Source organism: Triticum aestivum, chromosome 7A (genome assembly GCF_018294505.1).
Source record: "Triticum aestivum cultivar Chinese Spring chromosome 7A, IWGSC CS RefSeq v2.1, whole genome shotgun sequence".
In the NCBI taxonomy this organism is placed as follows: Eukaryota; Viridiplantae; Streptophyta; class Magnoliopsida; order Poales; family Poaceae; genus Triticum; species Triticum aestivum.
The window spans coordinates 639,549,586-639,560,994 of NC_057812.1; the positions used below are offsets into that span (position 1 = coordinate 639,549,586).

Genomic DNA, 11,409 nt, shown 5'->3' on the forward strand with positions numbered 1-11,409 from the left:
CATGCACCCCTTCACTCTCGCCCACGTAAACTCCTTCCTTTCCCAACGAGGACGACAACGAGCTCACGACTTTTTGCAGAACGACGGTGAGCCCTAGCTGTGAGCAACGGGTCCACCGCAACTGGTAGCGCGGATCAGCCGTATTTCCTAGCCGAAACAACTCGAATGGTGCCCAAAGTTTTGGGTATTTCCTAGCCAAACACAATATCCTCGCGTTCAGAAACTTTCAGGCCCAATGGAACAAAAGCTCGTTCCTCAACCCCCGCGCGCGTGCGCGTGCACACACACACATGCTATTTCACTAACCCTAATAAACCCCCTTCCGTCGCCCACACTATCTCCTCGATCTTCACCTACACCTAGTTGACGAGTCCCAACTCTCGAGCTCGTGTGCGCCCCTTCCCTCCACGACCGCACAACTCCTCGACGAAGACGGCAAACCTGCAGAAGTCACGATGAACCATTGTTACGAGCAATGGATACCGCACAACTGTTTTTCTCCATGTTGTATGGGTCAGCTGCATTTCCCATCCGAAACAACTCGGATGGCGTCCGAAATTTGGGTTCGCTCCCAAATATTTCAGCCAAAAAAGAAATGCCTGCCGGCGGAGTTCCAAATTTCAAAATGAAATTAAGAAAAAGGCAAACTTTCCGTGACCTAATCTAACCAGTCCCCACGAGGCCACGACCTCTCCCAATTCCGCGATCCATTCATTCCTCCCTCCCCCACCCACGGCCGTCGCACCCACCGGCGAGCGACGGCGATCCCTCGTCCACGGCCGGAAATCTCCGCCATCTCCCTCACCGCCCGCGCCCCCATCCTCTCCTCCTCCCCTCACCTTCTACCCCTAGGTGGCAGCCAGATCAGCCATGACCACGGCCATGGTGGGGCTTCTGGATCCGCGCCGTCGTCGAGCGGGGCCGCGACCGTCCGCTCCTTCTCCACAACCACCGCCGACGCAGGGAGAGGATGTTTGAGGGGGCGGCAACCACAGAGCTCCCCCCCCGTCTACTTCTTCTCAAGACGCCGCCATGGAGCTTGGACCCCACTGCCGCCGCCATGGATGCACCATATCAAGGTCTCCCCCTCCACCTCTAACGTTTAGAATCTGGTAGGCATATCAAGGTTTCCTAATCCGTACACACGTATGCACAAAGTTAGGTCTTGGGATCAACTGGTGCTAGCTTTGTTTGTTGCCAGGAACAATTAAGCTCAGGTCCATCGTTGCCTGATTCTTTTTTTTTTCTAGTTTGTAGGTTATGTGGTAGGCATGTCACCTACTCCCTCCGTTCCAAATTACTCGTCGTGGTTTTAGTTCAAATTAACCACGATGAGTAATTTACAGTCAAGTGTATCCATTCCATCAGTAATAGAATTGATGATATTCTGAGTCCGTCAGAATGTTTCCCACCAAGTTAAGAGATCAACCAACTTAGTCACTAGGGCGCTGCACCCCCTGCTGCAAGGCAGATCTATATTTGATGCTTGGGAAATCTATCCTTCTCTTCACCATTTACTTACTAGATTAAATTTGGGGTTCAAGTGCACAACTCCCTGTAGCTTCCAACAATTAAGGCCTCCTTTGGTTTACAGGATTTTTATAGGATTTTTGTAGGATAGGATATTTGTAGGAAATAATCCTTTGGAGGCCTTTGGTTCACAGGAATGTCATCCTATTCCTATACAGGATATCTTCCTTTCCTTCACGTTTCGCAGGAACAGAAAAAAGAGGCCCAACCTAATGGAAAACTTCCTGGCGCGAACGACGCGCGTGGCGGCAACTGTTCCCTCCCTTTTTTTCGCTCGGTCGCTTCGCTCACCCGCGCACAAATAGAGAGAGGGAGGGGAAAAGAAGCAAAATCGACATGTCCAGCCGCCCCTCCTCTCCTCACACAGAACGGCGCAGCTCCCACCTTGAAGACCGACCGGCAGGGAGGACGGCGGCAGACGGCCGCGCGACGCGACCCCATCCAGGCGGCGGGCAGGAACCACCGGCAAGCTGGAGCATCTACCGTCGACCAGCTAGCCACCAAGCTCAAGCGGCATCCATCTGCCGCAAGTCTCTTCAGGTACGAATCTTTCCTTCTCTACTGATTTTCACATCTGGTGCTAATTAATGGAGAAATAGTCCTGTCCATCTTGCCGGTGTGAGATGCCCCTAGAAATCCCCCGTATCATGAGTCTCTAGTCCAACCCAATCCCTAGATTTTTTAGGAAAGGGCCCAACAAAAATTAGACGCGCAGTCCTAATTTAATTGCTCAGTTTGCAAGCTTAGAGTCCTAATCTAATAGCACAGATGTATAGTTGGTGCCGTCCATCACGGGAGCAGTTCCTGCGTCCCTACTTGTACTCTTGTAACTCTGACCAGGCAATATAATTGACTGTGGCTTGACTCATCTCTTAGCTCTCACTAGTCCCATTATATGTCTTAAAACTTAATTTCTTTTATTACATAACAGTACATATTTTACAATCTCACTAGTCCCACTAATAATACAATTCAGTTTCTTCAGATGGATGATCAAGGCAGGATGATAGACTTTGGTATTCAAGGCCATGAGTTCAGTCAAAGGACTACAATACCTTGTCCAAATATTGGTCACCATCAGGACAATGGTACAATTTCTCTTATTCTTATTCAATTTAATATGGTGAAATTTAATCATGGAAACACAATTGCATAATGTTCAATATATTCAAGGACTTGATGACCTGGAGTTTACTCAAGGAGCTACAGGACATCAAACAAATATTGGTCAGGGCAATGGTATTGATTCTCTTATTCTTGGTTAAGTTAATTTGGTGAAATTAATACGGAAGCACAATTGCATAATATTTTGTGTATTCCAGGACTTGATGACTTGGAGTTCAGTCAGAGGATCATAGGACGTCGTCCTAATTTTGGTACGCTGCAGCGTTGTGATGACCTCGACTTTGACCAAAGGAGTGCAAGGCAGCATGAGGATAGTGGTACAAGATCTCTTAATCTCAGTCTTGTTAATGTGGTGAATTACTGAAATTTAATCATGGAAGCACAATTGCATATTATGTAATATAGCTCTTTGCTTTGCAGTTTCAAAGTCCAGAAAGAGTCTTCCTAGAGCCAAGTGGAGTCACCAAATGAAGCTATATCTTATTCAACAGCTGAAAGATTTTAACGTCCCAGGTTATAGAACTCAGAATGCATGGAGTAAAGAGGCATGGAATAAGATTGTGGATAACATAAACAAAAAGTTTGGCTTGTCACTAGATGTTACCAAAGTGAAACAAAAGGAACAGGATCTGAAGAAAGACTTCCGTGCTGTGAAAGATTTGGCAGCTGAGAGTGGCTTTGGTTGGGACCGCCTCGGAATGAAAGTTGTTGCCCCAGATGCCGTATGGGAATCATTTGCGGAGCGTCGTAACAAGGATGCACTCATATGGAGAGACAAACACTTTCCATATTATGATGATTTATTTGCATTGCATGAAGGTAAGTTATAATATTGTATGGAGAGACAAGCACTTTCTGTGTTGTAAACATGTTCTCACTAGTTTTTAATTATCTCCAGGACGGTATGCTGAAGGAAGGAATAGGCTGCTAGGTAGTATTTTGGCATAGCACTTAAGATGCGTGGAGTCTTTTGTTGGACGCAAACAAAGTGCGTGGCTAGCTAGGTTGTATTTTGGTAGAATTACTTGAAGTAGAAAGCTGAACTAGGGAGTAGAAGTACGTGGCTGGGTAATATTTTGGTAGAACTACTTGCTGCAGAAAATGAAAGAGCAAGCATGTAGTAGTTGCAGAAAATGAACATGGCATCTAGTACTTTGCTTTAATTACAATTTCGACATGCCATAATCTTGGTTTGCAGTACATTTTCTTGCCATACATTTGTTTGCACTACACGTTACAATGCATATATCAAGCTCTTCTTGCAATATAGTCCTCCCATAGTTTATCTGCTATATAATCCCGTAGGTGGTTTCCTGCTTCTCTTGTGTTATTGAATGCTCCAACATCACTAGTGTAGTTTTCATCTCCCATGGGCACGTCCACAATTAGATGTGGGTCAATATCTGGAGTGTCATTGTTGAGCCATGATACATCTCCATCATGAAGCCGAATGAAATTATGTAGGACACAACATGCCATTGATATGTCAACCTGTTTGCCGGGAGAATAGTGTGTAGCAACTTTCAGAACTGGAAATCTCTTTTTCACTATGCCAATAATTCTCTCTATATGATTCCGTAATTGTGTGTTCGAAGGTTGAATAGTTCTCTACGATTCCTCGGCCTTTGACGTACTTGTGCTTGTTCTTGCAAATGGTATCTAGTTCCACGGTATGGGGCAAGAAACTTTGGTGTGTTTGCATATCCTGCATCTACAAGATAATATTTACCATGAGGTACCTGAAATCCATGGTTAAGTGCATCTTGGAGAACCCTTGCATCCGAGGCTGATCCTTCCCAGCCAGGATGCACATGCACAAACCTCAAATCAAAGTCACATGCAACCATAACATTTTGTGTGATTGTTTGCTTTCTGTTTCGATATGGCTCTTGTTCATGTGGTGAGATAGTCATTGGAATATGTGTACCATCAATAGCACCAATGCAATCCTGTATTCATATTATATCATGAGATATTATTTTGAATAAAACTTCAAACAACCATATTACATTTACCAATACAAAGTCAGAAATATATGAAAATGTATGCTTACATTGAAGTAGGGATGGAAATGTGATCTCCTCAAGACTGGATGTGGTCGAAGAGAAGGTGGGCGTATATAGATGCTTGCAAGCTTTGTAATTGCCTCTAGTACATCTCCAAAGTGTCGACTGATGGTTTGCCCACTGTGCTGGAACATATCCTGCAAGGTTTCATTACTGGCATTTTTTGCAACTGCATATAAAAATATCGCAACCTTTTCTTCCAAGGAGACTATTGTTGAATCTTCAAGTATTTCATTCTCACGCAGCTTCTCAACCAGAGCATGAAAGATGTAAGCCTCCATTCTGAAATGCCTTTTGCATAAGCTTTCATGCCCATTTAAGATTTCCTGGACATAAGCAGCTCCTGTAAGACTAGATGTATGCATTGGTTTTTTCTCTCTTCCTTCTTCCATGGTAGGGAAGACAAATAACATGAATTCATCCTCCATCTGTGACCTCCTGTGATAGCTTGGATCCATTGAAATGTGTGTAAATCAGCAAGAAATGCTGAAAATATTTGTATGTTCTATCAGTGAGATGTGGATCAGCAAAGAAAATATGGAGCTAAATCATATTGTCAATGCATATGTACTAACCTGTTGTTTATGTTATCCTGGTTGTTGTTGATGACCGTGCTAGAAGCTGTTGGCGGGGTTTCTTCTTTGGTTAGCTAACCATAAACTGAAGATGAGATTTGTGTGTATTCTGAAGATGAGATGTGTGTGTTTTGACCTCCACAACAAGATGATATATAGGGAGAGAAGGCTTGTACAACCATGTAACGGCTAGTTGCTTGAGAGCAACTAACGGCTAGTTGCTTTAAATTAAAATATTATTTCTTTATATTTCCTATGTGTGTTCCTATCCTGTGAACCAAAGGGCATTTAATTTCCTATTTCTATGATCTGAGCAGCCACATGATTGGAAATGCATACACCTCATTTCCTATACTTATCCTATTTCTATAAAATTCCTATCCTTTGAACCAAAGGAGGCCTAAACAGATGGATTACTTTTGTGCAGCTCTCGACAAAGCCATGACATTTTTTTACCGCATTCCATGCTTTATCGATCAAATGATTATGTCGTGCTTCATTTCAGTCGTGATGTGTGGTTTTTAAGATTTGGTTCCCTGATGTGGTTTCTTCACTCACACAGATGCACGACACAGCAACCGTCTGGTGTATAGGCAATAAAAGTTCCTTTTTTTGTGTGACTGGAGGTCTTGGTCTTGGCCATATACGGTAGACTTAAATGCCTAGAGGAACAAATCCTAAATCTTCTATATCTGATTACACTGAAACAATTCAAATTTCTTATCCCATTAAATTCCAATCCAAGATTATGTATGTAGTATACAGCGTGTCCGCTCTTTGGGATTGATTAAAATGATACCTTATTTGGTCTCTAGCCTGTCGACTCATTGGAAATAGAGGCGTGCTAGATACTTAAAAGCATATAATCTGGCTTCTTTTTATTCAATTGTTGCTTATGGTTACGGCAAAGCATTGTCTTGTACTGCAGCTATAGATTCCTTGATTTGTTTAGTGTCAGGTTGCTAACATATTTATCCTTGATTAACCTTTCCTTTTTTTTCTCTAATGCTGGGGCGTATTTCTTTAGGTTGACCACCGCGTATTTGTCTCTCTTGGGTGCCTTGCCCCTCCTTATATATGTTGAAGGGGTGGCTTACATAACTAGTCCTATTAGGATTAGAATTACTCTATTACAAGTGGAGTCCTAGTCTTGCTTCCTTTGTAGGAGAGAATATTTCTTATGCCTTTCATTTTAAGCCGGCCCACCATAACACGAGCCGGTCTTCCATGAACCGCCTGTTGGGCCACCGGGTCTTGTCGCTCATCTGACCCGCCGGCCGGGTCACCAATGAGTCACCCCCTCGGCCGGGTCATCAGTGAGTGGAGAGATCCGGACGGGTCACTTAGTGAGTCGCCAAGTCAGGGCGGGTCACCAGTGAGTCCCCAAGTCTGGCCGAGTCATACATCCGGCCGGGTCATACCGCGGGGTATATCCCCGACATTAGCCCCCAATTTAGGTTGGATGTATCCATGGTAAACTTATCCTGCAAAACAAATACAAGAACAAATTTGACAGGTTGTGCTCCGGGTTAACAGTTCTTGTAAGCCGGTACCTGATCACCCTAAAATCCTTGTTATTTCCTCCTTCTGGAAAGTCCGGGTCAATAGACCAGCTTCATAATAAATTTGCTGACATTGGTTTCTCACAGAAATATTGTGAAGAATAATTTACTGATTCAACTCCCAATGCTTAAAAAATATTGGTCTTGAAATACTCATCTGATTTTCAGTTGGCTTGAAGATGTAGATCTTGCCAATTTATGATTACCAAAATTGCCGAATTATAAACAAATGATGCCGAGTCATAATTGTTACCGACGCCGGGTCATAATTGGTGCAGACACCGGGTCAATCTGGTTTGCTCAAAACTGAGAATTTAACAATTTTTCTCCCTTATATCCATATTACCTGTAACCCCCAAGTCTTGAGCAGAACAAAATGATGGCTTAAGATTTGCTTCAATATAAATATTGCCACTTTGAAGAAATCCAGGTTGTTCATCTCCGTCGCTAGTAAAAACTGAATGTTCCACATATGTAGCCCCCAAGTGCCGGGTTGCCATGCTTGCAGCAACCTGGGACTTGTAATTGCCTGATGCCCATAAAAACTTCAACCAGTGTAGCCCCCAAGGGCCGGGTCATTATGCGGTAATGAGCAGGGACTTTGTAGATATGATCATGTAGACTTGAGCAGCAACGTGTAGCGCCCAAGGGCCGGCTTAGTAAGATAATACCGAGTTGAGACTTTATATTATATATATATATATATATATATATATATATACTTCATTGAAAATAACTTCATATGACGTAACCCCCACCATGAGGCTCGAACCCACGACCACAAGGTTAAGAGCTTTGTACTCTACCAACTGAGCAATAAACCTTTCAATATAATTGATTAAAGCTTGTGTACCTTAAATTTTTTACAGGAGCAATTGGTAGCCCCCAAGGGCTGGCTCATTATGATGTGATGAGTCGGGTTTTCAATAAGGCCAGTAAAAATGACTTTGCATTAGCCCCCAAGTGTCATGGTGCATGCTTGCAGCGACATGAGACTTGCATATTTGATGTAATCTCAACTTGAATAAGGTAACCCTGCAGCGACTCGGGACTATTCCTTCCATTGTAGAATAAATTATATCCATTGATAAAATAATATCCATTGCACTGAAGCGACTTCAAAAACCATAATATTGGTTATTGATAACCATAATAAAAATCCAGCCACGTTGGCTATTGAAGATTTGAATAATATAACCCGGTTTAAAAACCGGTTCCTGTGGTGTATATTTAGACTGCCGGCTTATCAGCTCCACGCAGCTAGAGTTTTTAGAGAGATGACTCTAAAACATAAGATTATTATCCTCTGGGGACTTAGAGTCTGCCATCCTGGCGGGTTGTAGAAATCCAAAAGATGCTTCACATATGAGCCACAAGTAAGGAAGCTTTGTAACACCCACGATGCGGCTATATCTCTCACGTGTCGGAGCACGACTTAGAGGCATAACCGCATTGTAGGCATGTCACAAGAGGGGTAATCTTTAAACATCCCATGTACTGAATAAGAAAGAGGTACAGAGTTGGCTTACAATCGCCACTTCACACAATACATAAATATAGCATTACATCATCCAGAATACAATCAAGGTCCGACTACGGAACCAAAATAAAGACAACCCCAAATGCATAAGATCCCCGATCGCCCCAACTGGGCTCCACTACTGATCGTCTGGAAAAGAAACATAGTAACATCCCGAGTCCTCGTCGAACTCCCACTTGAGTTCGGTCGCATCCCCTGGAATGGCATCATCGACACCTGCATCTAGTTTTTGGAAGTAATCTATGAGTCACGGGGACTCGGCAATCTCACACCCTCGCGATCAAGACTATTTAAGCTTATGTGAAGGAAAAGGTAGTGAGGTGGAGCTGCAGCAAGCACTAGCATATATGGTGGCTAACATACACAAATGAGAACGAGAAGAGGAGCAAAGCACGGTCGATAAACTATGATCAAGAAATGATCCTAGAACTACTTACGTTCAAGCATAACACGAGACCGTGTTCTCTTCCCGGACTCCGCCAAAAAGAGACCATCACGGCTACACACGCTGTTGATTCATTTTAATTTAAGTTAAGTGTCAGGTTTTCTACAACCGGATATTAACAAATTCTCATCTGCCCATAACCCCGGGCACGGCTTTCAAAAGTTCAAATCCCTGCAGGGGTGTCCCAACTTAGCCCATCACAAGCTCTCATGGTCAATGAAGGATATTCCTTCTCCCAGGATGACCCGATCAGACTCGGAATCCCGGTTACAAGACATTTCGACAATGGTAAAACAAGACCAGCAAAGCCGCCCGATGTGCCGACAAATCCCAATAGGAGTCGCACGTATCTCGTTCTCAGGGCACACCGGATGAGACATCCTATGAGTAAAACCAACCCTCAAGTCGCCCCGAGGTGGCCCCGCAGTCTACTCGTTTCGGACCAACAGTCCGAGGAGCACTGCCCCCCCCCCCCCCCGGGGGGGGGGGGGGTTAAAATAAAGATGACCCTCAGGCTCACGAAAACCGAAGGGATGGTTATAGGTTGTTAGGCAAAAGTAAAACCAAGGTTGGGCCTTGCTGGAGGAGTTCTATTCAAGGCGAACTGTCAAGGGGTTCCCATTATAACCCAACCGCGTAAGGAACGCAAAATCAAGGAACATAACACCGGTATGACGGAAACTAGGGCGGCAAGAGTGGAACAAAACACCAGGCATAAGGCCGAGCCTTCCACCCTTTACCAAGTATATAGGTGCATTAAAGTAAACAAGATATAATAATGATATCCCAACAATAAACATGTTCCAACAAGGAACAAACTCCTTCACCTGCAACTAGCAACGCTATAAGAGGGGCTGAGCAAAGCGGTAACATAGCCAAACAACGGTTTGCTAGGGCAAGGTGGGTTAGAGGCTTGACATGGCAATATGGGAGGCATGATAAAGAATGTGGTAGGTATCACGGCATAGGCATAGCAATAGAGCGAGCATCTAGCAAGCAAAGATAGAAGTGATTTCGAGGGTATGGTCATCTTGCCTGCAAAGTTCTCCGGGTTGACGCAAGCTTGATCCTCGTAAGCGTACGCAATGGGTTCCTCGATCACGAACTCGTCTCCCGGCTCTACCCAAGCAAGAACACAAGCAAAGGAAACAACAATCAACCACGGTGCAATGCGCAAGCAACATGATGCAAAATATGGCATGATATGCGGGATGTGATATGCAATGCTTATGCATGCTCCGGAAGGAAAATATTGAACCATGCCTTAACTTGTCAAACCAAGTGCGCCGCTGGAAAGATGAGTTGATTTCGGTCGAAATTGATATAAAGATCACCGGAATCGGATGCACTGTTTGCAAATGGCAAGCAAAACAAGAATGGCACGATTATGTGATTAACAGTACGATGCCACCTAGAATGCAACAAGAAACTAAGCTACTGCACTCCAACATAACAACAAAGCACATGGCAGTGATCTATTCAAGATGCTTGACAAAAGATGAACACTGAGCTACGGCTAAATCACACAAGAACAGGTTCAAGCAAGCATGGCAAAAGTGCAAAGGATAACAGCATCACAGACTTAGTGAAAATAGCAACATGTCAGGATTCAACATCAGGAAGTAATGTTTAGAGCAAGATAACAACCTTCTACAGGATTCAATCATGGCAAAGCAAAGCATGGCATGAATCTACTCAAAGCATATAACAAAAGTCCCTTACTGACCATAAGCCAAAAAGGATAAGAAGATATGATGGCACCCATGTAAACATGGCAAGTTTCGTTAACAGATTCAGACTTAGCAGAAAACTGGACATGGCAAAAACAGAGTTACGTAGGCATGTTTGCGAGCTTGATGCACTCAACACAAGGCATTGCATGACAAGCTAAGCATACTACCAGCAAGAAGACATGATCATGAAGCGAACCAAAGCAAGAACAAGTTCATAGCATGCATGGATCAACTACAACAATCTTGGCAAAAATTGATTAACACGTAAACAATCTGCCAGGAACATTTTATAGCAAAAGTAGAGCAAGATTGAGTCATGCTAGGGTGCTCCATAATTGCAAACAAAGACATGGATGGATAGAACATAACAATATCTCAAAATCATCCTTACTGAACATGATCAAAAGAGGCATGGATCACTCCATAGCAACATGAATACACGGCATAAAAATAACATCAGGGAAATGACTTAGTGAAATTCTAAGTCCCTGAAATCAGCAACATCACGAGAGCTACTTTGCATGCTTGTGCTAGTCACCACATTGATGACACAAATACATGGCATACACCCCCTGTAAAGATGGCATGACATAGCCCAAAACACATGTAGGGCTCAAGTTCATATGCAGCACACAATAATCATGGCAAAAATGACAAATGCTCAAAAACTGATAAGAACCAGGAACTAACATTATGAAGCACTCTTCCAACATCATTTTAGGCATCAATATGGACTCAAACAAGCATGGTGTAATGGAACAAAATGAAGAGCACATCCTAACAAACAATTTGATATGCCACACGCACGGAACGGAGCTACGATGACAGAGTTA

The 11,409-nt window shown here is 43.6% G+C and overlaps 2 protein-coding genes across 3 annotated transcripts; one reads left to right on the forward strand and one right to left on the reverse strand.

The window, feature by feature from the left end:
• Positions 1 to 686: 686 nt before the first annotated feature.
• On the forward strand, positions 687 to 3,842 carry LOC123154107 (uncharacterized). Of its 2 annotated transcripts, none has more exons than XM_044572898.1 (6): positions 687 to 2,070; positions 2,516 to 2,618; positions 2,704 to 2,769; positions 2,853 to 2,972; positions 3,076 to 3,474; positions 3,554 to 3,842. In XM_044572898.1, exons 1-6 carry the CDS (start codon positions 1,867 to 1,869, stop codon positions 3,601 to 3,603), a joined length of 942 nt encoding a protein of 313 aa, XP_044428833.1. In that variant the 5' UTR covers positions 687 to 1,866; the 3' UTR covers positions 3,604 to 3,842. The 2 variants fall into 2 exon arrangements, with proteins under 2 accessions (XP_044428833.1, XP_044428832.1); XM_044572897.1 differs by having other exon boundaries at positions 2,507 to 2,618; positions 3,554 to 3,840.
• A 146-nt stretch (positions 3,843 to 3,988) lies between these two features.
• On the reverse strand, positions 3,989 to 5,463 carry LOC123154108 (putative nuclease HARBI1). The gene is made up of 2 exons (XM_044572899.1): positions 4,709 to 5,463; positions 3,989 to 4,604 (listed from the first exon to the last, which is right to left on the reverse strand). Exons 1-2 carry the CDS (start codon positions 5,177 to 5,179, stop codon positions 4,221 to 4,223), a joined length of 855 nt encoding a protein of 284 aa, XP_044428834.1. The 5' UTR covers positions 5,180 to 5,463; the 3' UTR covers positions 3,989 to 4,220.
• Between the last annotated feature and the right edge of the window lie 5,946 nt (positions 5,464 to 11,409).